This window comes from Betta splendens, chromosome 19 (assembly GCF_900634795.4).
Source record: "Betta splendens chromosome 19, fBetSpl5.4, whole genome shotgun sequence".
In the NCBI taxonomy this organism is placed as follows: Eukaryota; Metazoa; Chordata; class Actinopteri; order Anabantiformes; family Osphronemidae; genus Betta; species Betta splendens.
In genome coordinates, this window is record NC_040898.2 from 12,504,541 (window position 1) to 12,531,843 (window position 27,303).

General features: G+C 48.8%; 3 protein-coding genes across 15 annotated transcripts in view; 1 reads left to right on the forward strand and 2 right to left on the reverse strand.

The window, feature by feature from the left end:
- Window positions 1-256: 256 nt before the first annotated feature.
- On the reverse strand, window positions 257-2,431 carry hpdl (4-hydroxyphenylpyruvate dioxygenase-like). 2 transcript variants are annotated; one of them, XM_029134497.3, is made up of 5 exons: window positions 1,557-2,431; window positions 1,312-1,478; window positions 1,090-1,241; window positions 884-1,011; window positions 257-756 (listed from the first exon to the last, which is right to left on the reverse strand). In XM_029134497.3, the coding sequence occupies exons 1-5, from the start codon at window positions 2,234-2,236 to the stop codon at window positions 651-653; spliced, it is 1,233 nt and encodes a 410-aa protein (XP_028990330.1). In that variant the 5' UTR covers window positions 2,237-2,431; the 3' UTR covers window positions 257-650. The 2 variants fall into 2 exon arrangements, with proteins under 2 accessions (XP_028990330.1, XP_028990329.1); XM_029134496.3 differs by having other exon boundaries at window positions 257-794.
- A 218-nt stretch (window positions 2,432-2,649) lies between these two features.
- On the forward strand, window positions 2,650-11,316 carry zranb1a (zinc finger, RAN-binding domain containing 1a). 3 transcript variants are annotated; one of them, XM_029134487.3, is made up of 10 exons: window positions 2,650-2,779; window positions 3,377-4,222; window positions 6,712-6,899; window positions 7,323-7,476; window positions 8,096-8,167; window positions 8,531-8,729; window positions 8,815-8,935; window positions 9,502-9,631; window positions 9,916-10,145; window positions 10,350-11,316. In XM_029134487.3, exons 2-10 carry the CDS (start codon window positions 3,397-3,399, stop codon window positions 10,563-10,565), a joined length of 2,136 nt encoding a protein of 711 aa, XP_028990320.1. In that variant the 5' UTR covers window positions 2,650-2,779; window positions 3,377-3,396; the 3' UTR covers window positions 10,566-11,316. The 3 variants fall into 3 exon arrangements, with proteins under 3 accessions (XP_028990320.1, XP_028990319.1, XP_028990316.1); XM_029134486.3 differs by having other exon boundaries at window positions 2,661-2,800; XM_029134483.3 differs by having other exon boundaries at window positions 2,694-2,956.
- A 100-nt stretch (window positions 11,317-11,416) lies between these two features.
- The window catches only part of LOC114845909 (C-terminal-binding protein 2), a 64,330-nt gene continuing 48,443 nt past the window's right edge, over window positions 11,417-27,303 (reverse strand). For 9 of the 10 annotated variants that reach the window (XM_029134491.3, XM_029134492.3, XM_029134493.3 and 6 more), the window contains 8 exons: window positions 22,797-22,951; window positions 20,388-20,532; window positions 19,243-19,449; window positions 16,300-16,514; window positions 14,807-14,937; window positions 14,310-14,437; window positions 13,856-13,973; window positions 11,417-13,076 (listed from right to left, as the gene is read on the reverse strand). In XM_029134491.3, coding sequence (XP_028990324.1) covers window positions 12,896-13,076; window positions 13,856-13,973; window positions 14,310-14,437; window positions 14,807-14,937; window positions 16,300-16,514; window positions 19,243-19,449; window positions 20,388-20,532; window positions 22,797-22,951 — 1,280 coding nt within the window. In that variant the 3' untranslated portion in view covers window positions 11,417-12,895. Of the gene's footprint in view, window positions 13,077-13,541; window positions 13,617-13,855; window positions 13,974-14,309; window positions 14,438-14,806; window positions 14,938-16,299; window positions 16,515-19,242; window positions 19,450-20,387; window positions 20,533-22,796; window positions 22,952-27,303 lie in introns of all 10 variants that reach the window. The other variant, XM_055504469.1, reaches the window with a different exon arrangement.

Sequence of the window (27,303 nt, forward strand, 5' to 3'; positions counted from 1 at the left end):
TTGTATAATGTTCATTTCGTTCTGAAATCTAACAGAGGAGCCATAACATTTCTTCAAGAGACTCAAAGAATCACAGACCACTGGTTGTGTTTACTGAGAGGTTTCAGGAGAGCTGCACTTTGACCCACACTCATACTCAGGAAAACACACACATATTTTGCTGACAGCAATTGATTACTTGTCCACCCTGAGCAGCAGATTTATGGAGGAGCCGTTGCTCTGGACTCACTTACTTTGACGCAAGGAAAAACAAAACTGTTTCACTGTGTTTTTTTTATTTTACACTTCACATATAGGCTGCGACACCTGTTTCCACACCACTTTGGTCACAGGGCAGTTTTGTACATTCCATCCCTACAGTACATTATGTTCAAAGTTAAATATTAATACAGTGTATAACCAATAATTTGTTAGCAGCTGCACATGTAAGTGGAGTTTAAATTGCCTGTAGGTGTGAGTGTGAATGTTGAAGGATGGACTGCAGCACCCTGTTCAGATGATGGATGGATGTAGCCACTAAACTCCCTTTAAAAGAACAGAGTTTTCCTCTATTCATAATGATTGTACCTTTTTATATTTAAATTCAGGGCAGTTACTCCTACTGGGCAGTTTGCAGCATTCCCGGGGCTCCTTCTTTAGAGTCCCCCGTCTCATTCTCCATGTACGCCTGCACCGACCTCCACAGCGCCTTGATGTTCCCCTCGCCAAAGCCCGTGGCCCCTTTCCTCTCGATCAGCTCCAGGAAGAACGTGTCCTCTGCAAAGATGGGCTTGGTGAACACCTGCAGGAGGTATCTGGAAAACAGACGAGGGCAAACTCGCGTCATCTGCGCCGATCTGACGCGGGTTCCGACGCGGTCCTCGGACTGCGATTTGCACCTCACCGTCTGCGCTCGCCCGACGCTGCCGGCGAGAGAGGCCCCCGGTGCAGGTCCGTGTCCAGCAGAATGCCGTGCTGCGCCAGCATCTGGGGGTTGTGTCCTGCCTCCTCCATTTCCTGCTGTTTTCCCACCTGCCACAACAGGACACGTGAAGCCAGAACAGCACACATTTGCATCGCAGTAAACGGTGCAGGTCTGCGGAGTCACACCTCCGTGTAATAAGCAGGCGGAGGGGAGAAAAACTGCACCCCAGCTTCAGCCATGGCGTGTGCGGTAGAAACGATGTTTTTCGTGTACAGCCCGATGTGCTGGATTCCTGGCGACCGGTGCTGCTCCAAGAAGGTGTCCACCTGATTTCTGCCTGAAACATGTCAACGTTTACTTTAATAACTGCATCACTGGTACGACAGAGATCCCGCTGTCGCCGTCACCTTGTTTGGGCAGTGACTCTGCAATGACGAACTTGCAGTCGGGTTCTCTCTCGTCCGCGGAGGGAAGAAGAACGCCTGCCTCGCTGCACTTCCAGTACTCCATGGCGGTGAGACGCAGGCCGATGCCCTCCTGGTTTATGACGAAACCTTCGTCCACGTCGTCACTGCTGCTCGGAACAACAGACCGTCGCCCGTCGGTTACAGGAATATGACACACAAGAGGAGGACCGCGTCACGCGCCTCACCTGTCGATGAGAAACCGCCGGAAACCAAAGAGCTCCTGGTACCAGCTCATGGCCCGGTGGGTCGCTTTCCTGGGACAGGCGTAAGTGATGTGATCAAAGTGTGTGATGGGACACGACGGGTCCTCATCTCCCGAGCCGCCGTCCGGGACACGGACGTCAAACCCAGGCAGGAACTCGCCCTCGTACTTGGTCTTATCGATGAGCGTGTGGCACACGTTTCCCACGATAGACTTCAGCACTGAGTAGGTGACCGGACCGCCCTCGTCCTCAACCGTGGTGGGGGGCACCAGGAACCTGCAGCCCAGGTGGCTCAGTGCCCTGAATGACCTTTCCACATCCTCCACCTCGAAGCACACGTTACTCACTGTGTCCACTGCATTGTGTGGACTGACATCGTAAAGGCACCTCGTCGCGTTACACTGGCTGCTCCTCACGCGCACCCTCCGTGGATCCTGCGCCCACTCGCCTGTGATGTCCTGCGGCTCCACTCCGCCCTGGTTCGGCCTCTCGTTCACGACGAAGACGGCGGCCCCTTTCCTGAAAGCCAGCTGCCTCGACCGGCCGCTCAGCCGCGTGGCGAACAAATTGAACCTGAATTTGTCCACGAGGGTTTTTGCCAGTTTGTCCGCGTTAGAAACGTGGAGCGAGATGTGGTGTAACCGGCTCAAGTAAGCTGCCATGTTTCGCGTGTGACGTTTGAAAGGGGGCGTGTCTTTGAAAAGTCACAATCTGCATAGTTAATATTATACATTACGTTTATTTATTACATATATGTATAATCTATATGTTTATCATTTAATGGGTAAAATACAAAAATACTGAACTAACCTGTGACTTATAACATTAATTATTATTATAGGAAGAAAAACGTACGTTATGTTACAACAACAGAAGAAATATATAAATCATTCTTCTATCGTTATGTGCGCACGAAATTGATATTAAATAATAAATAATCATTTACCGTTTTAAAGTTCCTTATTGCACTTCACAGCAGATTTGTAACATTTCCGACGCACGCGAAGGCATCGCAGTGCTTTCCCGTCGGCCAATCACGTTTAGCGTTGCGCCAGATGATTGGTGACGTAGCAGGCTAGCGTTTATTTTGGCACTGCTACTCATTTGTCTCGCTGTCGCCGCCATTAAACAACAGGGAGGCAATGTAAACCATGGAGTGTCGCGGATTCGTGCCATGATTTGAGGAGCGCACCGCGTTTTCCAAGGTGCGGGTTGTTCAGCGAGAGGTTAGTGTGTCCATAAAGGTAAACATGTGAGCGCTTAAAGGAGTCGGAAAAACTCGCACTGGGCAACGGCTTGATAGCGCAGGAGGAGGGGGCTGGACGCGAAGGGTTTGTTGTGGTTTTCACCAGCACTTGACAAACGAGCTCAGTCGCCAGACGGTGAGAGTGTGACATATTTTTCTTTAAGCATTCCGAATAGTGTACTGTTTAACTGACGCGTTTTAAAAAATGGAAATCTCCTGTCCGTGTTGATATCCACGCTAGGAATGTGTGCTAGGCTGTTAGCTTGCTAGCTAGCGAGTGAACACTAGCTAACACAATAAAAAAAGTCTGCCTCTTATTATGAACTCAGGCCGGCAAATTAATTCCGCTTATCATTTTATAATCTCATGTTGCTGGAGAATTTAACGATGTCTGAGCAGAAGCGTAGAAGTTAACAAATTACTGGAACGCACATTAATTGTTAGATTGATTTGCTATTAACTTTGGGATCAACACTGTTGCGTCACAATTGTTTATTTCCAGATGGTCGATCATGTGTCTACCATGACTAACCTCTGACTGGATTTGTTGCCACAGACAAAAAAAAGTGATTCACAATGACTGAACCGAAGATAAAATGGGCCTGTGACTACTGCACCTATGAAAACTGGCCATCTGCACTCAAATGCACAATGTGCCGTGCACAGAGATCAAGAGGACCCATCATCACGGAGGAACCTTACAAGATCAGCCCCGATAGGGATTCCGGTTTGAAGTGGGACCCCCCCAGAACTGAGAGTGGCAGCAGCCTCCTTATCTGCCCTGACTCCAGCGCTAGGCCTAGAGTGAGGTCAGCCAGCATGGCGGAGATCGCCAGCAAGTGGTCGTGCCAGATGTGCACATACCTGAACTGGCCCCGGGCCATCCGCTGCACACAGTGTCTGTGTCAGCGCCCGAGGACCAGCAGCCCGACTGAATCCCCCCACACGTCGGGGTCCAACGCAGGTTTTCGACCAGCCCTCCACTCTCCCGTGGACACCTGTGAGGAGTACAACGACAGAAACAGACTGAACATGCACCAGCAGCACTGGACATGTACAGCATGCGCTTACCAGAACTGGCCCAAGACTAAGAAGTGTGTGGTGTGTGACAGCCCGAGGCCCAACAACCAGGAAACCATAGAGCTGGCGGAGTCTGCAGAACCATCATCCATCATCAATGAGCAAGACAGGTCTCGGTGGAGGGGAGGTTGCAGTGGAAGCCAAAGGAGGTCCCCTCCTATGGCCAAGAAGGAAGACGCTGTCCAAAGGGACTTCCAGAGGATAGAGCTTGCAGCTGGAGCCATGAGCAGCAAAGAGGAGCAAGAGGTTGACTTCAAGAAACTGAAGCAGATCAGGAACAGAATGAGGAAGACAGACTGGCTGTTCCTCAATGCTTGTGCCGGTGAGTTTTTATTTTATTCCTTTGCTCTATGAAGCAGGTGTGTTTTTCACTGTTAAACATGGACAAGTTATGGGTCCCCTAAATCGACCTCTGGTACAAAGACGCAATAATCCTGTTCTAATCTACGTTAAAACAGCTGTTTTTGTGAGGCCGACCAGATAGAGGCAGAATTATGTTTGTCCCATTGAGAAACATTTACTTTCTGCTTAGTTCTGCTTTATTTCTGCGCAGATGGGGGGAAGCTCAAGGTTGCAAATTAATGATCAATGTGATTTACTAATGAATGACAAAATGTCTATATGCTTAAACATTTCTTAGAAAACTGGCTCAGCTCTGAAGGAATGATTTCACTTCCAGATTTGTGTTATTATGTTTTGTCCATGTGGTTGAAGTGCTGCTGATTGGCAGCGTAATGAAGATGTTTAAATGACTAGTGGGAGTTTGATCCAACTCACCACTGAACCCATCAGCTGCTTCTGTGAGAGGCTCTGAAACACGGAGAGAGGGTGTGATCGCTTACCAGCCGGTGGGGATGAATGGCCCGTCTGGGCACCACAGGCCGCGGACCGGAGACTGTCCTGGCTCGCGGCCAGCACGCCATATAAACAGTGGCGCTTATGTGCTGTGCAGGGGCGCCTAGCAGGCAAAAATAGCCTCGACAAGACACGAACACCAGTCAACAAAGGCGGCTGAAAGCCTGGCGGCAGCACATGCTCGGCGTCTTCGTGAACTTTGCACCGACTGCCCTCTCAGTTCGCCGTTAAGGAATTGAAAACATCACCCCTAGGTCACGGTGGAGCTGTTGTCCCCACCTACTGCTCTTTCATTCTGCTCCTTGTGCTACTGTTATGCTGAATGTGCTACAGTTGAGCTCCTTAGATTGTTTGTTGATGGAGGAAGTGCCTGAGTTTAGCATTATGGCCAAGCCAAGCACTTCCTCGGGCCTCACAACTGTTTCCTCCAGTTACTAGTCGAATGTTTTTTCAGAGCTCTTTATTTGAGCCAGAATCGGATGTTTCCTTTGATTATACTTCCCCACTAAAGGAAATGGGCTTTGTTTGTGTAATATCATTCTTTTGTTTTTCCTAAAGATTCAAACTAAGTTATGCAGTTGTGTTTATAATATTAGTTTAAGCAAAAATGAAGTGTTTATAGTTTAGTAATGTGTACAATGTGTGTGAGCCATGAGATTTTGGAATATTACTGTTTCTGTTTTTATGCGCTGGAAACAACTGTGCTGCTTTTCCCACTCGTATTAAAACAGATGGATTTCTAGTTGGTAAACAAACAGTAGCCTGTTGTGGCTCAACTGCGGCACAAAACCTGCAATTTACAAAATGAATGACGGTAAAGTCATAATTAAGGATGAACTCTAGGATTTCTGACTGTCAAAATAAGAGCGTTGAATCATCATGAAAGGATTCAACTGGAGACAGTTCACTTTTTTTTTTTTTTTTTATAAGTGACGTTTGTCGCCCAAACCATTCAACACTGCATGTTGATCAGGCTTTAAGAAAGCCTCCAGCGTCTCTGTTGTTTGTATGGTGTGGTACTTTGAGAGCGCCACCAAAAATGCTGGACATGTGTTTATGGCTACTTGTAGCAGAGCACCTCCCAGCACGTTTGAAGGAGTGAGGAATGTTGGGCACGTTACAGTGGCTCCACCATAGCCGATCGTTGCAGCGCTCAGATGTTGGGTTGCACTTTGGCCGAAGTAATGGGCGTCCGACCCGGCTCTGCGTTACGGGCCACACTGCGCCGTCTGTTCTGCTCTGTAGCGGCTCCACACAGCCAGATCTGTTCTCACGCCGAGCGGCTGCATCTAGAGGTCATTTGAACTGAGGACTGACGTCAAGAACAGGACGTCTCCCGTTGCTCTTTCCTTTTGCATTCAACTTGTTTCTTCTCGTTGAACGCCATTTTCTGTGACGTGAATTAGCTTGGACTCGCACGGGTTCGTAGATACATTTGAGCTGCTACAACTAGCTTTGATTTAGAGCCAGTACATGGGTTGGAGCCGCTCCAGCAGCCGGTATAATCCGTTCACAAAGCCTAGGCCTGTTTTAAAAGGATTCCTGTGTCTTTGTACATGAACCGCTTGTATGTAACATTTAACATATCAGGTTCACTGGATAGTTTAGGTCTGAAACAACTGCTTGTGAATTCAAATCTACATGAATGAAGGGTTTAATTTTCCTATGGTATGTTTTTAATATTTAGTCTCATGGTCTAATTGTACTTGTGTACAGGTCAGTAAGTCGTGACAGCTGTTGAATGCTGAGGAACAAGCCAAACAAAACAGACTGTTGTTCAAACATACGCTGTAAACAATGTACATGCATGTGTCACCGGCGTCTAAATTTGAACGCCCGTGCTCAAGAATTCCTGGAAAAGCGCCGACAGCAGTGAAACGAGGCTTTGATCCATTTCTGCGTCTCTGCGCAAACACTTGTTTCCTACCTCCTGACCTTTCCTCCTTCCTGCTGCAGGCGTGGTGGAGGGCGACCTGACGGCGGTGGAGGCCTACAAGTCGTCCGGGGGCGACATCGCCCGGCAGCTCACGGCCGACGAGGTGCAGCTCCTCAACCGGTCCTCGGCTTTTGACGTGGGCTTCACCCTGGTCCACCTGGCTATTCGCTTCCAGAGGCAGGACATGCTAGCCATCCTGCTAACAGAGGTGAGCGCACGCTCAGCTTTGGTTTCTGTTATCCACCTCGCTGTGCATTTGTTGGTGTAGCATCTATTCCAAAGGCGCCAGAACATTTGTGTGATTGTGATGCAACTCTCACCTTTTCAACTGCAACTGTCTAAAATTGTCCTTTTTCAAATATTAGATGATATGGCAGATGCCTGTAATTACAGCAGCAATGCACTTGGAGGATTAGGTGGAGGATTAGCCTGGCTTCAGTCCTGTTACTGCTTCCTAATGAACGCAGTGCCACAGAGCTGATGTCCTAGCAAGGAGGGCAAGCGATGATTAGAGAAGTCACAGGAGCCTGCACTGTGAAACCAGATGAGGCGGATTACCTCACTGTGTAGTTACGCCCGTTCAGTAGAGCGCGGGTGCAAACACTGACGGGCCTGGGGGCATGTCTTTAAGGTGAATCAGCAGGCAGCTAAGTGCATCCCCTCCATGGTGTGTCCTGAGCTGACGGAGCAGATCCGGAGGGAGATCGCAGCTTCGCTACATCAACGCAAAGGGGACTTTGCCTGCTACTTCCTCACTGACCTGGTCACCTTCACGCTGCCTGCAGGTACTCATCATGTTTCTGTCTACAAAAAAGGCTTGCGTTCAGTTTTAAATTGTATATAAGTGCAGACTTTTATTGTTCTTGAATTGTTTCCCAGCCCTTTCTGGACTCAGCAGCTTTTAGCAGCTCAGGGTTCTGTCCCTGTGCGCTCATGTCTTAACACAACTGACTTGCACTTTGCTTTTGAAAAGCACCAGTTGTATGGAGAGCGGCAGCACCGCTGGGATGAAAGATTATGCAGGCTTTGAGAATAGATTAGATGTTTTTTATTTATTTGTGTGTGTTGGAGCCGAGTCTTCCGTCAGTCTACATTTGGCCCGGGGCCAGCTGCAGGGCTCTCTCTCTGCTTCTGCCACTCTCTCACTCTTCAGACAAAGCCAGTGCCTTTCTGTTGAGCCAGAGAATCACCATCAGTGTTCTGGCTTTTGTGTGCACACAGTTCAATACACACAAACACAACATGCTGTACAGAGCTTGTGTTTACAGTGTGTCATTGACAAAATGTCAGCCAGCGAATGCATTAGCAAAGAACGTCCCCTCTGTCTTGTTACTGTGGAGCTTCTGCGTCCATTAGGTCATAATGAGCGCGACTACATAATAGAATTCCTGTGTGTCTTTGCAGATATCGAAGACTTGCCGCCCGCTGTCCAAGAAAAACTGTTCGATGACGTCTTGGATCGAGACGTGCAAAAAGGTATTCATGCATGACTGCTGTCTGAGCACGTGACTGGAGTTGAATGGAGACACGATGGGTTGTAGATTCTGTGATTCACATTCGAGCCTCGCTGCATTTAAAATAGATCAACGTTGCTCGCTCTTTGCCGCTCAACTCACCAGCTCCCGATTCATCCTTTGACTGCTCTGTCATTAGGTTAACTGAGCTCACTGGTTTTCCTCCCACACACTTAACAAAAGACACGGCCCTCCATGAAACAGGGTTATAGAGTAGATGGGATTTGAACTTTTTATTAGTCACCATTTGATGATGTTGCAGAACTTAGGAAAACAATTGATGTTTTTTTAATACATTTTACCCTGCATCTCTTCATCCTGATAGAGCTAGAAGAGGAATCCCCCGTCATCAACTGGTCTCTGGAACTGGGCACACGTCTGGACAGCCGTCTGTACGCCTTGTGGAACCGCACCGCTGGAGACTGTCTGTTGGACTCCGTCCTACAGGCCACCTGGGGCATCTACGACAAGGACTCTGTCCTCCGCAAGACCCTCCATGACAGTTTGCATGATTGCTCCCACTGGTGAGTTGGTGAATTTAAATGGAGCCGACGTAAAGCAAAGCTGGCGTAACCTGTTGATCTGAAAGTGAATAATGTGCTTTTCTAGGTTCTATACGCGCTGGAAGGAGTGGGAATCGTGGTATTCACAGAGCTTCGGTTTGCATTTCTCCCTGAGAGAGGAGCAGTGGCAGGAGGACTGGGCTTTCATCTTGTCTTTAGCGAGCCAGGTGATTATGATTATTCTTGCTTTTTACAAAAGAGTGTATTAATTAGATAAAAAGTGAACTGCACTGAAGTGAATGGACATAAGCTAAGACCGAGCCCCATAAGATGGAGCTGTAGATCAGCGGGCAGCCCCTCTGATTGGCTGCCACGCCTGCTGAAGCAGCACTCTTTCCCAACACGTGACCTTGGGATTACATGTATTTAGAGCCACTCCATCGGCAGTGTAAACAAACAGCAACAGCGACCATGTGATACCATAAGTCTGAGGCTTTGGCTGAGAAACGAGATCCAGAGGATAAGATGAGCCTTAATATATTCCACCCCTTAAGTGCTGTGGTACATGAAATGTCATTGTAGCCGTAGATTTAAGAGCGGTTACGTAATCGCCTTTCTGCTTATTCAGACTGAACCTGGGAACTGAGGAGCGGAGAGCGGGTGGCATGGAGACGTTCAGTGTTCCAGGGACACGCCGCCTCAGCCCGCTTCACTATTTATAGTCGTAGTACACGCTTTACAGCTACTGTGTGATATGTTCTAACTGTTTGTTTCTTGATCTGTCTCCACTCAGCCTGGGGCCAGCCTGGAGCAAACCCACATCTTTGTTCTCGCGCACATTCTTCGCAGGCCGATCATCGTCTACGGAGTGAAATACTACAAAAGTTTCCGTGGTGAAACGTTAGGATACACTCGTTTTCAAGGTGAGCGTATTCAGTTAAATGTTGGTATGTTCAAACAGTTGTAGCTGTGTGTTTGCCGCTCTTCGCTCACAATGGCCCAGTTGTTTCCAGTCAGCTGAAACGCACTGGCTTCTGATGTCGGGTCACATTTGAGATGGCGCTTGGCCCCGGCTGACTTTCACACACAGTGTAATTTGAGTGTAGCGCCGCGGGGCCCGTTCTCCTTCCAGGTGGCGCCGGCCCGGCCCGTGCAGTAGCTTCCATCTGGTCTGACTCGCTCTGCGTGCGTGTGTGCGTGCTTTTAGGCGTGTATCTGCCTCTGCTGTGGGAGCAGAGCTTCTGCTGGAAGAGCCCCATCGCCCTGGGTTACACGCGGGGCCACTTCTCAGCCTTGGTGGCCATGGAGAACGACGGCTACGACAATCGCGGCGCTGGAGCCAACCTCAACACCGACGACGACGTCACGGTCACGTTCCTGCCGCTGGTCGACAGCGAGAGGAAACTGCTGCACATCCACTTCCTGTCTGCACAAGAGGTAGGGGCCGAGCTGAAGCTGCTCCCGCGTCGTCATTTAACGTGAAAATAAGCACAAAACTGGATTTGCAGGTGAAAAACATGGCAGCTTATTTGTATATTGAGCCCATTTAACCACAGTAATGACTCTTAGAGTTGTCTTCCAGCTTTACGCGGCAGCGATGCTGTAGCTTGCTCCTTAATGGCACGTCTGTTTTCAACTCAGATGGGCAACGAGGAGCAGCAGGAGAAGCTGCTCAGGGAATGGCTGGACTGCTGCGTGACAGACGGAGGCATGCTGGCAGCCATGCAGAAGAGCTCTCGCCGCCGTAACCACCCCCTGGTCACCCAGATGGTGGAGAAGTGGTTGGACAGATACCGCCAGATCCGCCCCTGTGCCTCTCTCTCTGACGGCGAGGAAGAGGACGACGAAGACGAGTGAGAGAGAGAGAGAGAGGGTAAAGACGAAGGAGAGCTTGTAGCGTGAGGTTGGACACTTTAGGCTCTGAGAGATTACCTTGCTATTTACATTTCTGTTTTTCTTTCTCCAACATGCTACGTCTTTACTTGTAACAATGCATGTGTTCTGTGATCCCTGTAATAGATAAAAAAAAAAGTACCAGCACCAAGAAACAGAACCCTGATTACTGCTCCTATGAAAGCACATAATGTCCATTTAGTTCCAGTTTCTCTGCTCATTAAAGTAAATCTCTCCTCACGAGAGTAGTAGTAGGACGTATAAGAACATATACTGTATTTAAGGAAATCCCAACGCTGCACTAAGTGAGAAATTTAATTTACAGAATTGCCTGTCAGAAGATGCTAATTGTTGTGTGTTAAGGTTTAAAGCGCCCCATTCTCCCTCTGCAGACCCTGATGTTGGATTTATTTATTCGTTAGGAGAGTTAGCACAGCGGCTTGACTTTGTTTTGTCCCCAGTTTTAATCTGTGTTCTGTTTGATCCTTTTCAGTCTTGAAGTATTTTATTTTGCACAGATAAACCTACATTCTGTGAGGGGAGGGGAAACACGACGTACAAGTTTACTGACATTTTTATGTGCGACTTAGTCGATCATGTTCATTTTTTTTTTTTTTAAGAGAGGGTGGTGCTGATGCTGGTGGGGAAAAGAACCAAACACTCTGCCTCTTTCTCTGGAGTGCATTAATATTAAATTTGACTCACTTGCACCCTCGTAGGCGTGTGCATCTTTTCTTTCGTCAGTTTCCTTGCTGTAGCTGATGTAGCTTCCGTTTTAGTCCAAATGACCCAATCAAGCAGTGTGTACAGGCGGCTCCTTCTCAGAATCAAATCTTTTTATTTGAACTGCACTGAATGCTAAATGTTCACCTTATACAAGAAACAAATACAAATACTCACACTAAAAACAAAAACATACTGCTGGCTGCCTCTTCTGCTATTGTCGGGACACTAAGGAGTTTCTGCTATTGCTCTTACAGAGTACAAGATGCCCCAAAGAACCTGGCCTTCAATAGAACAAATAAAATTGAAGAAGGGTTGAAGATAGCGGGTGGATCACATAGGACTATGGTTATAGGAACATTTAACTAGGCAATACAAATCTAACAGGACTCTCAAAACTGTTCAACACCAAAAACATGGGATGCCTTGTATATAAAAATACCACAATGGAAGAGGATGAGGGAGGAGATAAAATATCCAGACTAACTAGATTGATCTTACCTTTTTTTCCTCAAAGACAAAATTCTGGGAATAAAGAATAATCTGCAAAAAAGTGTTTTCCTGAGTCATTAAGAAATTACGTTTGCTTTAACCCTTTCCTCTTTACGGACGGTGAAATGTGCTCAAAGAAGAAGGCAGGCTGTCTCAGTCAGTGCACTGATAAAATGGGATTCAGCCACACGACGTGCTTCTGCTTATTGAACGCTGCGTCCTCGTCACGTGACACATCACCACCGACGTTAAACAAAAAGCGAAATGAAATCGATGTCCTGTCAAACTCTGACTACAGTGTGTAGTGTTAATGCTTTGGAGCGAGTTGAGATCTTGATGCTCACAGGTGGAGAAGGAACCTCTCACGCTGTGTAGAAGTGCCCTCAAGTGGTGGAAACCTGCAACTGCAGCTGTCGTGTGCATTATTTGTAGGAAAGGGTTAAAACCCACTATAGGATAACTGAAGAGCAAAATTTTCCTTTGTTTGACAAATGATAAATATATATAGGTAATTCACTTTTAGTCATTCACACTGAAGATTTGAAAGAAAAATAATTCTCTTGTGAGGCTTAAGGAGGAGTCTAAACAACACACATTAGTAAGGAGCGCTGGAGATGAGGATGGGTGGTGGTTCAGGGCGGGATAAGGTCCAGTAGCACAAGATGCCAGAGTTTTTCTTTTTTTATTTCCTTGTTCTCCCATTGTGTTGACTTGTGGGCCTACAGTTCCCATGAGCTCTGCTGGGCCGGGGAAGCGGGTTAGAGTCTCAGTGGGGAATCCTGGAGCACTAAAATCACTGGACTCTGTGTCCACAATCATAGGCATGTCCCAGAGAAACACAAACCAAAAAAAGAATCATCAAAGAGTAAAGTTGGTACTGAACCCAAAGAGACAATAAAAACTAAAACGCCGAAAGTACAAATTCCCTGGAACTCTTCTGTTCCCAGTTGCTGACTGCTTTGCCAGACAGCCGCCCGTGGTGTTTGTTTCACTGTCTCTTGGTCCCAGTTGATCGGTTGCTTTGTGGTTTCAGGTCGGTTCTGAGTGTTGAGGTGTTACCGTCTGTGTCCCTTCTGCTGCTATTGCTCGGTGAGGTGCTCTCTGGTCTCGCCGTGTTTCGAGGGCTGGTTGGGCGACGGGGCCTGGGAGGGGTGTGTACCGGAGGGCAGGGTGTGGGCGATGGGCACCCCACCCGGCACCATTCCCTCTAACGCCCCCGGGATGCCGCCCGGAGCCACTCCCACCACACCTGGCGGGTATCTGTGGAAGGGGAGGTCCGGGGTTAACGCCACTGAAGGCAGGGTCCACACATGTACTGGCTCTGTTCCACCTCAGAACTGCTTTTAGCAGGACCACATTCAAACGATGTACTGTACATGTCACCTGGGAACCTGTGATTGGCTTCATTTGATTTCTTTAACCTTTCAGTTACAGTTACATGGTGGAAAAGAGCCGTTGCATTAGACTATAAAGGCATTAAAGTGGGAGGAAAGGTTACAGTAAGAGCATTCAACCAAAGAGGGGAAAACGTTTAATCCATTCAAGAAGGAAACTACGAAGCATGACTCCATCCGTGAAACCACATCTGCATGGTTTCACATCATGCTTAGGCTCAGAGACCCGCATTCTGTTCCATCCTTCTCTACCGCCGGTGAAACAGGTGAGTGCTACAGAGGGGACACACATCAGGTGAGAGGCACTGTCGGCCCAGATGGTTGTATTTACCTGCTCCTGATCTAGGCAATAATTTTGTCTTGGGGAACGCCGGTCGTTACGGCCGGAAGAGATTGGTTCAGTTGGCTGCATGAAAGAAGCACATGGAGGTGGATATGCTGAGATCAGGGGGTCCAGGGGGGGGACAGGGTGGACAGAGTTACCTTCACTACCACAAGTATCACTACAGAACAGTTGAGGGAACTAGGTTCCATAAAGTGCTGACCTCACTGATTATTAAAATCAAAAAAAGAAAGTTGTTAATGATTCGTTATCGACCTTTAACTAAATGTTAAAAACGCCACTCGTGTATTTCTAGATCCTACCTGTAGGCGGCGCCGTTGAGCTCGGGGTGAACACCTGGCTGGTCCATAACTGCCCACGGTGCCGTGGTGACGAAAAACTCCTTGTTGACGCAGTTTCTTAGGCTGTCGGGGATGCGGCCTGTCGACGGGAGCCAAACGCACAATTAGAAAGCAGCCGAACACGCAAGCGGCTGCGACTTGTTACAGGGATGAGCAAAGCGCTAATGACTTCGGGCTGACAGACGTATCAGGCTTGGGCACACACATGTAAATTAAGATCATTGAACAGTCTGGGTGTTTTCTGGGAGGCTTTGTTCTGCGTCAGGGAGCTAATGATGGCATCTATTAAGAGGTCCAGATTTAATAAAGGCTGCCCAGCGGCTATTGAAGTGGAAATGTGACATCTGGGAGGGAAGGACGTGCGACGGGCCACATGTTGGACTCAATCTGAGGGGGGGTTGGTGGCGTGTGTTACCGGTGATGGCTCTTCGAATCTCTGTGGCGGCGGCCTCCCTCATCTCCAAGGACGCCTGCTCACTGTACCAGGCCGTGTGCGGCGTGCAGATCAGGTTGGGGGCGTCTTTCAGCGGGCCCTGAGCGAAGCTGCAACACAGGAAGGGCCAGAGTGGAGGATGAAATGGTGGCACTCGCTCCCGCTGTATTTAATTCAGTAGTGAGGCGGGCAGAAGGACTTCATAGCATAGTGGGAAGACACTTTGGGGATGCTGGGGAAATTACCTCAGGGATTAAAAGGTTTCAAAAAGCACACAGGGCTGATTTGAAGCGAAATGACAGATAGATGAGAGTCTCTGGATGCACTAGCAGCTTAACCTGCATTTAGTTTCCCCAGACAGGATTAAACACTGTCCATCTCCCATCACCTACACAGTCCCGGAGGAGCCTTTAAAAACCTATGGGCTGTGTTGAACGCTCTCTCTGTCTGTGTGTGATGTCCCCAGTCTGTGCACTCACGTGAAGGGCTCTGTCTCATGGACGTCCAGGGCAGCTCCGCGTATCCTGCCCTCCTTCAGCGCCTGGGCCAAGGCCTTCTCATCCACCAGGCCTCCTCGTGCGGTATTGACCAGGAACGCGCCCTGGCGCATCTGCGGCGCAAAGGCAAACGCAAAGCCGTCAGCTCAGATGTGCGTCGTGTGAGCCTGTTCTTGAATTTAATCTGTCTGATCTTAAGTGTGACACCATGATGAATTTGAAGGGCTTTAGAAATATTACATGAAACAAAAAAAAAAAAATACAACAGGCAAAGTCTTTGTTACCCTTGATACCTTACACACACACAGGTGACAGGAAGCACCTGGGAACAGATGTGTCAGATATTGGATAGAGAACAGTCTTTATCCCAAAGCTGAGAGATGAAATGAAGGATGAGGCAGCGCCACCAAGCCGTGCTGCTTGGAGGAGGGGGGGGGGTACAACAAAAAGTGTAAGACGTAGGAAGGGAAGGAAAAAAATCAAATGAATATGCTCAGAAGAAAGTAATCCCTTAATCTTGACAAAAGCTCAAATCCAGGGGCATGAAAAGCCTTTACGCTGGCAGGCAAGTCTTTTATTAGGCCTTCGTGGTTTTGACACGCACACAAACACGCACACAAACATATATATAAGCCGAGAGCGAGTGCCAAGGTTTCTGGGGAGGAGCGCGTTCTATTCACTGCAGCGCTTAAGAGGCAGAGGACGATCTGACAGACGGAGCGGCTCTAAACTGCTGTTGATCATAAACACCGCTGGGGTGAACTGGACTTCACCAGTTTTAATGAAGTGAAGCACTTGTATTATTGTTTTAATAGAATTCATCCTTGATCAGTCATTATGGGGCTCTACTCATAGTCTAACCATCTTTTAGTATCTGGTGAAAAAGGTGTATCGATACAAACGTGTCATAGTATGTGATGAAGTCCAACTATAGTTTGTGTTAAGGCTGTGGAGGAGACACTGGGTGAACCAGGTCCACTCATTACTCCACTGGTTAAAAGCAGTAGCTCCCACATCCCAGAAAGAAGGACAGAGCAGTGAACGCCTGCATGAGGAGGCGTCGACAGAGCCTCCCTGCACCTCCTCCGCCTCCCTGCAGGGGCCACTCTAGCGCATAAGAGTGCAGCTATTGACTCTGAGCATCAGCGCCCTCCCTCTTACAGTGCTCTCGGGCCCCTGCTGTGCAGCCTAGTCGATATATTTGCTGTAGCCGTGGGCTGGTGCTAATTGCATTTGACAGAGCAAAGGAATGAATTTGTGTCCAGCTTTGGTGGAGCTTAAGATAAAAAGCGGGGAATGTGCAGGCAGAAAAGCTGCAGCGGGCTCCTCTCCTCTCGTTTTCTATCAGCTGTAATGCTTTTTAGGGCAGCCTCCAGGCTGGCACAGCAATAATACAGCAGCAGCCCCGCTTGTTTACCCGCGAGACAGCGCCGCATTAAACCCGGCTCAGGGCACGCCCCGCTCTGCAAACGCACCTGTTTGATGGTGAAGTCGTTGATGAGGTGGTGGTTGTGTTCGTTCAGGTTGCAGTGCAGGGAGACGCAGTCGCTCTGGTAGAGCAGGTCCTGCAGCGTGTAGACCCGCTGGACGCCCAGCGAGCGCTCCAGGCCGTCCTGCAGGTAGGGGTCGTAGAAGATGACGTTGAAGCCGAACACCTTGGCCCGCACCGCCACCGCCTGGCCCGAACGCCCTGAGGACACAGTAGACGGGGTTCATATGAGCCCAGCGGATCTCAGGATCACTCCCACCGCCCCTTCTGCCTCTCAGCCATGGGTTGCGTGGGCAGCGTCTCCACCTCTGGTTCCTGCTCAGCAGCAGCAGCAGCAGCTCGTGATGGAGTCGAATGCTGCTACTCGCAGAAAACGATCGATAAGGTCCTTTACACTCAAGGTCCCCTCTTTGTGATGGAGCATTATGTCCTGCTATTAGGCTGCTCAGCTGAGGGGAATCCGCCTTTTCGCCTCTTTTAATCTCAGCCAATAAGCGGCGGCGACATAAAAACAAAGTGACACCAGCCGTTTAATACTAAAGCGATCACATCGATTTTTCAGGTGACGAATTACAGCTGCAGCAAAAGATCATTGCCATTAGCAATAAATCTATCGTCTTTTAGATTACACTAAAAAGCGATAAGTCCTTTTATTGTCCATTTTCCATTTCCATTTTATTTTCTTAAAAACACCTTTTAAGCACAAGCGTGAACCTGATGCAATATCGACAACTGCGGCAGGATTTACAGATCAATTTACAATAATATTACTTTTATTGATTGTGTGGATGCTCTTTTAATGAGTAAATAATGTTGCGAGCCGTCCTTTATTAAAGGCGCCCACACAAATCGGCGTCAGGTGAATCTGAATGCTGCTCTCGACTCTTGGTGGCAGCCTTTTGCTTCGCGCTGCTCACTTCGCCACAGTCGGAGGCGAGGACGAGCTGCAGAAGCGAGGCCACACACACACACACACACACACACACACACACACACACACACACACACACACACACACACACACACACACACACACACACACACACACACACACGCGCTTGTGAAGCCCACTCTGTTCTGTCCGACCCACCGGCAGTGAGGCAGATGCGATGGTGGCTGGTCAAGGCCAGCGCCAATGAAAGAATGCGGCCCTGTGTAACAGCCCATTCAGTGTTAATGCGCACAACAGGCAGATTGTTGGCGGAGGTCGGCTGCTGTTGCCTTGCTGCTGCAGACTATTCAGCTAATTCCTTTGTGAATATTTGTAAATGTATCCTTCTGGGAGACGGTTGAAGACGATTGGCCAATAATCATGTCAGGTATTTTCAGGATGGCGGCGTAATCATCTCCTGCCGTGATGTAGGTTGGTGAGACATTTAAATAAATAGTTCACATGTAGGATTGTTTGTCTGTTTGCAATGGGGAGATGATTACGCTTTTAGCAAACAGCTGTTCCACCGTGTTGATACACTAAGTTGCTGTTTGTTGTGGCCATTGTTTCACCGGCTGCCGTTACTGGAAATTATGCTGATGAGATAAATGAGAAAGGGCAATAAACCCAAGTGTGAAACAATAAACTGAGCTGAGGGCAGCTGCAAAGTGTGGTGATGGTTATCTGTATTCGTCACCTGAACACAAAGCCATCTGATGCATTGTTAATATGAACTATTGATTATAGCAGCTTGATTATTATATTAGATGTGGGAATGATCCTTCAGGCTGACAGGGGCAGGTGAGATTATTCCCATTCTCCCAAATCAATTTGAGGACGACAAGAAGCGAACTGATGCCAAAACCGCTTTGATCACCTCTGATCATCTACACAACAGGCCTTCAGCGTGCACTTGAAGCAAAAAGTCATTGACGGTGCCAGTTCTGGGATGTACGGCTAATCCAGGGAACAAGGGCGTAATAACTACATCGATCACATCTAAAGAAAGCTGAAATGAATCATTCATTAAGTGCATCGGTGTGAGAGTGTGGAGACACACATGCTTGGCAGCGCTGGTACTTGAAGTGCTCTCGTGTCTATTAACGCTCAGAGCCAGAGGTTTTTCCCCTTTATTCTGCCCGTTTGCAGCCTGCAGAGTTGTTCAGCTGGCTCCAAGCGTGGGTCCCACAAGCAAACACCAGGAGGGCCTTCCCTCTCCCTCACCTCCTGCTGACAATGGACATTGTTTTGGAGACGGCCTGAGCCAGAAAGCCCAGGAGGGGAGGCTGGTGGGAGGATTGGTTGTGAAAGAGAGAGATTAGTTGGGCCTTCTCTTTACCAGGACGTGCTGTTTGGGCACAATAAGTCCAGGCAGCTGCCGGAGACCTGTAGGGGGGTGGTGAAGTGTTCCTGTGTGTGGAAAGGGGTGGATGTGGACACAGTGATAAGGTGGCACCATAGAAAGGAGGAGGAGAAGGCGGCGCATAATTCAGTGATGCTGAAACAGGGAAGAAACAGTGAAACAGGTGCAGAGAATGAAACTACACACACACACACACACACACACACACACACACACACACACACACACACACACACACACACACACACACTGAATCCAGTCAACCGTGAGGGGGCTCGATTATTGTCAGGGAAGATGTCGAGGGACCACAGAGGAGAAGAGTCCAAACAGAAGACGTAATGGAGATATAATGGTGAGCGTTATAGTGGGATGAGAGAACAGCGTGGCACGGAAAAGGGAGTCGGCCCGGAGGGAGGCAAAACAGACAACCTTGAGATAATCTGTGGGATGGGCAGGCGGAGAAAAATAACCTTATCAGGACAGGAAAACAGAAGGCACACTGAGCAGAGGATATGAAAGCACAGAGGGGAGTGCTTGGAAATGGAGCAGAAAGGCTGAAATAAGAGCAAGAGATAGACAAGCCTGATGGAAAAACTTAAAAAGAGCAGATAAAGGCCTGAATAACTGATAATCACCGAAGCCGATGAGGCCGAGGGTTTCGCCGCGGATGCGGGCGGCGCCGGACGCGACCTCGCGGATCTGCTCCACGCTCTGGACCCGCGTGCCCTCACGGAGAGCCTGGTAGAGCCAGGTGTTCCGCCGGTACAGGTTGAGGATGTGGCACAGCGTGGAGTCGGCCGTCTCCTCCACGGCGGCCGAGGGGATGTTGCAGACTGCGATTCCTGCGGAGGCCGGATCGGAAAGAATTAAGGCAAAACCGAAAGCGTGAATAACCTATTTGTGTAGAAATATTAAAAGACGCAAATGTTAGGAACAAACACCAATGCAACAGAATTATATAAAACAAGTTGTGCTTTTATTATGACCAGATTGGATATGCTGACTTATTTTATCTCCCCTCAGCAGATTGACCACAATTTTATAGCTTTCAGGAAACTCGAACCCTGCGACCTTGTGGTATTACCTTGCCTAACAACACAAAAGGTTTTCTTTCTTTTTCTGCTCTAACTCTTAAGCACTTGCCTGCCCTCACTCTCCTCTAATGTCCTCATCCCACTCTGTATCTCACAGTAACAGCACAGTCTCTGGACAGCAAAAAATAGCCAGAGCCCGCTCAATCAATGGCCTCTTTTCTTCTCCCCGAGAACAGCCGTCATATCGGCGCCGCCTTCTCCAGACTCGATAGCTTTTGACTCCTGCGTTGCGAGGCAGAGCGCCTTCGGTGAGTGGGTGGCAGTTAGACACAGTATCTCGTATTGGCAGGGAAATGGCAGCTTTGTCAACTGTACAGGCTGTTTGAGCCACCAGCCTGCTGTTCTAAGCCTGGGTGGTGGTTCAGAGGCAACGCTGAACTCTCCTCTCGCCTCCCTTTCTGTCTCTTTGAACATCCTGGCTCACAGTGGGATGTCCTCTATTGATCTAACTTTAATTCACTTTCTGAAAATGCCCACAGTCAAAAATAAAAGGAAACCATGAACATGCTCTTCCTTGTAAGCACAGACTCTATTGAATACATGATTTTAGTCCACCCTGTAATTACAGCACTAGCCTTCTGCCAGATAATAGCACACAGCAGAGGCATCGCACCTCTCAAGCTAAACGTCTACGTATAATCCAGCTATTTCATTCCGCTGGGCGTTTAAAGGCATAAGGTTCATACCCAGCTCTCCGGCTGCCTTGATGTCTATGTTGTCGTAGCCGCTGCCGATGCGGATGATGATGCGGAGAGCTTTGAACTTTTCCAGGTCCTCCCTGGTCAGGGTGATGGTGTGGTACATCATGGCTCCCACAGCCTCGTTGAGCACCTGAAGAAGCACAGGCAGAGCGATAAAAGTGCTGTATCCTCAGTGGGCGGTTGTTCGATTAGATTAAAAAATACATTTATGATTCCACATCTGTTCAAATGTCAGAGGCCAGAGCTGTCAATCAAATGACCCTTTAATTCATTTACACCTCACATATGCAGCCATAGTAATATGACAATAATTCAAAGCCAAGACATAACAGGCAAAACAATTAATCAAAGCTACTCGTCCTACTCACAGTTCCGTTTACCTGGGTTGGTGTCACACACTGTGCACACTTTGTTCCTTTAAGCGACCTGACATTTGTCACACTAAGCGACCAAAGGTTGAGAGAAGCACCGCGTCTCGGTTGGCAAACACATTACATTGCTCATGTAATACAAGCCACAAGCCTCCAAGACGCTGTGTAAACTCAATATTCTTCAAATAAAAGGTATCCAGACTTTAGTGCCTTCTAGATGACTTATATATACGATAACTGTTCTTTGGCTCCACGATATTTTGTTATTATGTACACAAACAACAACACAAAAGCCTGAACTGTGTCAGTGCCTCTGTCATTTCACGTAGACAAGGTGACCTGTCCCGCAGTTCAGTCTGATGTGGATTTAAGCCCCCCTCCACCCCCCTCAGCATCAGCCTCTGCTCCTGTCAGCACCTAAATAACACCTCTGCCTTCACCTCCAGCCAAACTGCATTAGCGTTCCTGTGATTAGCAGATTAGTTCTGAATTTCCATTATGCTTTTATTAGAGCCCTGTCCCGACAAGGCCTTTGAGATGAGAGTTCAAGGTGAAAGCGATCTTTACACACATACATGCATGCATGTGCACAGGTTTGTCCCCATGGGCCCAACCTCAAGGTCTGGTGTTGTTTTTGTTTTTGAGCCCTAGGAGTCTTTCAGTGTGAGCAGTGACGCTTTGTCTGAGTGGAAAGTAACTCTAAATGTAGTTTATTTGAATGGAAACTCTGACCTAATCTGCAGCACTGTACGTTCCCACTGTAACCGAAGCCTCATTGCTTTTAACATCTGTCATTTCTCGTAATGTCTTTCTTGGCTTTGCAGCGAGGCCCCTCTTTTGGCTGGGGTGAGAGACAGAGGGAGAGGTTACGCTGTTGCAAATGAGTTTCACTTTGGAATCAAACACACAGACTGTGTGTGTGTGGTTTACTTGGGAGGGATTTAATGGCTATGAAGTCATCCTGGGACTTGCTCTCTCCAAAACACAACCTTTTGCCGTTGGATTGCAATTTGACAAGACTTGGAGATTTCATAGATAGAATAATTAACTCAACGACAGGAGCGCAGATCGTTTGCTCGGGCTGGAATCGATGCTACACTACTCAGCTGTGTGAAAGAGACGAGATCACATCAACCTCAGACGGGGATGCTGGAGCGCAGGTGCTGAAACAGGACCACTGAGGAGGTGCTACACTGTCATTGCATCTTTCCATCACGCTCCTTTCACCTGAGAAATAAGGGACCACCAAGTGGAGGACCTGACATACCCTTGGGCCTTATTCATACTCCACCCTTGACCACCCCCCCCTTGACTTTCTGTACTGTCTGGCACGGATGGAGGCGAGCGCGGCAGCTGCTGTCTGCCCTGACAACATCACGCTGAAACGCCCAAGAATTATCAGCGCCGCATCTCTTCATCCGCGCCGCAGAAAGAGGAGATTGGACATTTTCAATCTACAACGCCCCCTGGGTATCTGGGCTGCAAGTTATTACTGTGAAATGCTGAATATGCTGGTGAGGTGAACATTACAATCATGTTTTTTCCTGATAAGGCAGAGTTAAAGCAAAACAAAACGCTACTCGCTTCCCCCTTTTTTCTCCCCATCGCCCAAGGTCTTTGATTGAATTGATCTCTATGCAAATGCTTTGTTTTTAATATGTCCCATTTTCATAAAAACAGCAACAAGAAAAATGTAGCGGCTCCGTCTGCAGATGGTGAGATAGCATCTCGGCGATACCCATCTCCGTGGCCATATATCGTTTTGCAGCCACAGTGCTGCATAAAAAGCAATAAAGAGCCTCTACAAGCCAATGTAATTACACTGCATCCCTGCAATAGAAGAGTCTATGAGAACAATGGCACTGATATAGGCACCGCGCTCGCTGCCACAAGGTGACATTAAATCATAATGAAGCAACTATACTTTAACTGGCAAGTGCTTATGGGGCCAATATAACATGCTTCACACGTCACAGGTCAAGCAGCAGCCTCTGCCTCTGCCTTGGTGGGAAGCGCACGCTACCTTTTCGTGGATCTCCTGCGTGGACTGGGCGTCGCAGAAGGCCACTGTCGCCAAGTCCTTCAGGATGGGCATCTCCACGGTGCAGTCACGCCCGTCCAGCAGCGCCACCAGGGGACGCGGGTGCATTGGCCCGTTCATGATCTGGGGCCGAATACCTGGAGAAAAATTAACAGGAAGGGAAATACTTAAAGTGGTGGAACTGGCCTTTATCGTAGTACTTAAAAAGTATCATCCGCAGTGTATGAACATTGTGGCACATGATGGGATATTGTAGGAAGCAGGCTCTACTAACTAACACGTGTTGCTCAATAAATCAATGCACCTACTCAGGACTGGATTAGACCGCAGCCTCACTTAGTGAAATCCCTTGGGCCCTAAACACATCACATGCATAGACCTTGTGGATAATAATCTATACACTTCACCACTATATACTGCGCTGTATGCAGGTGCACGAACGCACACACTCTATCATAGCAGGAGAAACGTATTCCCTGGTGCACGCATGACAACTGCACACGGACCTGCACACACTTTGCTTGTTCTCATTTCTCAGTTCAAAGGATTGGACTGTACGTTTGCCACCGTGCGAGTGGAACCAGCAGCTGTGAAACTGAAGAAGAAGAAGAAAAAAAAAAAAAAAACGACTATGAGCTTCCCCTTTAGAAATGAGTTTCACTGCTACCCAGCCTCAAAAGAGCCATGTATCATTGAAATGGAGAGCGTTAGAAAACGCTACAAGCCCTGAAACAAACCCGGAGCCAACTCACATCTGCACTTCAGCGCACATGACAAAGTGCAAGTCGCAAACTCCAGTTTTGCCTCCTCGCTCGGCTGTTCTCACTTAAAGCGAGGAGAGACGAGCTCCCCGGTGAGCTGACCTTCTCGCACATCCCACTGAAGAAGACGCGTCGCGCTGAGCAGACAATTATCAGGCCGGCTTCATACAACGTTAGGGAGCCAGCGTTTTCACGGTCGGCCTGAAAGGTTGGACACGGGAAAGGAAGGCAACTGTTCCCCACCGAGAACCTGCGACCTGAGCCCGCACATGTCGGTGTTCATGCTTCAACGACAACAACCCAGTGAAGCCTGCATGACATCACTGGCCGCTGAGATCCATATGTGGCTCGAGCGAGACTTCATCCTGCGTGTGCACGTCCGTGCTCTTGAAGTTATCCTAAGGATTACCACGGTGACGTCAGGCTCTGCGGCTGAGATGGGGGGGAGGGGGTGGGTCTCATTAGAGGCGCGTTCGGTGCGATTACAGCGGCAGAGGAAGCTGATTAGGGCAGATAAAGGTGAGATTAGAGAGAGGAGAAAGTTTGTGTGTGCGTTCGCGCGTGTGGCCACTGCGCAGACGGGAAAAACAAACAGGTGGGAGAGGGAGGGGAGACGGAGACGGGAGGAATTAAAATGTAAAACGAGCGTGCATAAAAACAGACTAAACACTGCCTGTTAGGCTAAAGAGCTCCCCGGAGACGCATCACAAGGGAAGAGGATGAAAGAGAGAGTCCATAAACGACAGGAGAGAGAGCCCAGCTGACAGCAGGCGAGCAGTCCAGCAGTGCAGCCTCTCAGGGCAGCGGGGAGGCGGTGTCGTCTCCCCGCGCCTGTTGTCATGGCGATCCCTTAACAGGCTTCGCCTGCCACTTTGAATGCACTGTATTTTTGGCATCGCTGGCATCTCCACCTAGAGTCGAGGAGGCGCAAATGTCCATATCCTCCTCTCACCCCGAGTGCAAAGGGTGGAGTCCCACCCCCCACTCCAGTGCCTGTCTACCACACACACACACACACACACACACACACACACACACACACACACACACACACACACACACACACACACACACACACACACACACACACACACACACACACACGTTGGGGACGGAGGGGACGCACGGCGTCCGTGCCACATCTGCACACCGACAGCTCGTTGAATATTAATGGCGGCAGCTGGTAAAGACTGGGCGGCAACAGGCGAGACCATTACGGAGACGCTGGCAGGAGGTCCTGCTTCGTGCACAAGCTGGTCATTAGTCAAACCAAATATTGTTGTAGCTCCACAAATACGATTAAGCTGCTCCTCGGACATGATCTCAAAGTCTGATTTAGAGCAGTCACTGGTATTTTTGGCAACTCAGTCTATTTGTTCGGACAGAGCAATGAGTGATGCAGAAGTTGGACTCACTCACATTTTGATAACAATATTGTTCAAAAGGCTTTAGCTTGAGAGGAGAATATACCCTGTAATTAGAAATATTTAGATAAGATTACTACAATATGGTACAAGAGCGAACATTTGATGGAAGATCAAGATGGCCGACTGCTGACATTACTCCTCGGCCGTTCTGTCTCTACCTTCGGTTATTTGTCTGTAACAGATCTCGGACAGCAGCGGTCGTGTAGATGAGAGGAAGTTGCAGATGAGGCAGTGGGGGGTGGGGGTGACTCGCAGGCTGCTTCGAACCCTCGGGCAGCGGTTACAGACTCCACTGCATGAGTCACCCGGTGGGTTTTCTCTGCGTCTCTGACCTTTCCGTCTCGTACTCTCTCCAGCTCTTCCTCCACTACGTTACACTACCGATGCTGCATTTCTAGATGTGACAGCATCCTCTGACAGCGTCTCTCCTTCCTCGATCTCTCCTTTCATGTAAATTTCCTCTCCCATAATTCCTCAGCCGTCTGTCGGTGATTGTTGCCCTTCCCGACTTGTCCCCCTTTCACCCGTGTCCCATCCCCTTCCCCGTCTCCCCGGGAGCTGCAGCGCGTCGTCCCGCGTGACAGATTGATTCTCACTTCGCTGATTCTGACGGAAAGGAGATCATGTTTTCGGATGGGGAAGTGAGGAGGTGACAGGCGCCGCTCCCCCTGTGCTAAACTGACAGCGTGTACATCAAACCCAGCCCCAGCCAGAACCGCCGGCTCTGTCAGCTCCACGCGTCCCGCTCACGGCGCACCTCTCACCTCTCCTGCCCGTCGCTTCCACAGTATCTGCTAATGCATACAATTATCTGCCTTTTGTTTTTTTTTTTTAAACGTAGCAGTTGATGTTGACAGGTTGAAATTGGCTACTGTCTCCCACAAAAACAGTTTGAAAGGCGCTTCCACCTCCATAGCGTGCCTCTAATCTCTCTGCAGGTTCCTGGTTCAAACCAGCTGCCGGAGAATCGAACCGCGTTCGGCGCCGCCGTTAATTAAACCCTCTGATTTATTTCTGTGTTCTCGCCTCCTCGGCTTGTTGCTAAACTCCTGCCAGGCTGCAAATGTGTGCGCCACAATTTGGGGACGAGTACATTTTCATCGAGAGCGGCAGCTGCTGTCACCGGTTTACCTGCCAAAGCAATAAATGCATGTAACACACAGACACGCGCACCCAGCTGGGGTTTTGCTACAGATCTAGATGGAACTAGTAATTTAGTTCATTAGTGATTAATCTATAAATCACTTTCCCCCTAATTAATTAATTGGTCTATGAAATGTCTCTACCTATTTCAGCGCCCAACAATAATTTAACAGGAATCCTCTCTGTTTGGCATTTAGCTCAAGGTGATAACCCAGCGTTGAAATGATTATACTTAAACTGTTATCACTGCAATAAAAAGGTGCTGTGCTCAAAGGCACAATAAAACAAAAATTGTAAAATGGAAATGATGTAAAAAGGCTTGGATGCAAATGAGTATTTATAAGATGGAGCTTTTACACGTTCAGCTCAGTCTTATCATTCCTGTACTCATATCTTGTGGAACCTGAACTGGGCCCAGGCAGGAGGTTGTGGGTCCGGAGCCAGCAGCACTTAGTCAGAGTCTGGCAGCAGGAAGTCGCAGAGTGGCGCACCGGGAGATGAGGCCAGAGTTTCCATTATGTGATGAAGGGAGCTGGGAGTCTCTTCCTAATGCTGCCTTCTACCGCTAGTGTTGGGGAAGAGGGACCGGGGGGGAAACAGGACAACACGGTCGTGTTGTGGTTCAGACAAAGAGAGGAGAGAAATCAGCAGGAGTCACTTCAGTGATAATGGGAGACCCTGACAACCCCATCACCACATTATCATCATCATCTGTTACCTAGCAACCCCAAACTGCTGTTTGCAGGTGGACCGGCTCGACAACGCGCCCGGGTGGGGGCCGCCGCTGCCGGCGGTCACGGCCGTGGGCTGTGCCACCCGGCGCTGAAGCATGACCCACACCCCCACCCCCCCCAGCCCCCGCTACTGCAAACAGCCGGCTGAGCAGGGAAACGGGGGGCAAACGGGGCGATCACATAGATCTGTGGTTGTAGTGAGGCCACTGCATTTGGGTCCAACTTGGCCAAACAGTTCAATCCACTTGTAAAACAAATTGTTACGCCTGTTTATTAGCAAAGAGGAATCTGAACGTCGTTTAGGTTCCAGACCTCGTTATGAATTGCCACTGAATGCTAATTTTTTGCTGTTTGAAATGGCAAACATCGCTGGCAGCCGATTAAATCAGCTGTAGCTAATTAACGCTAATTCTCCAAGTAACTC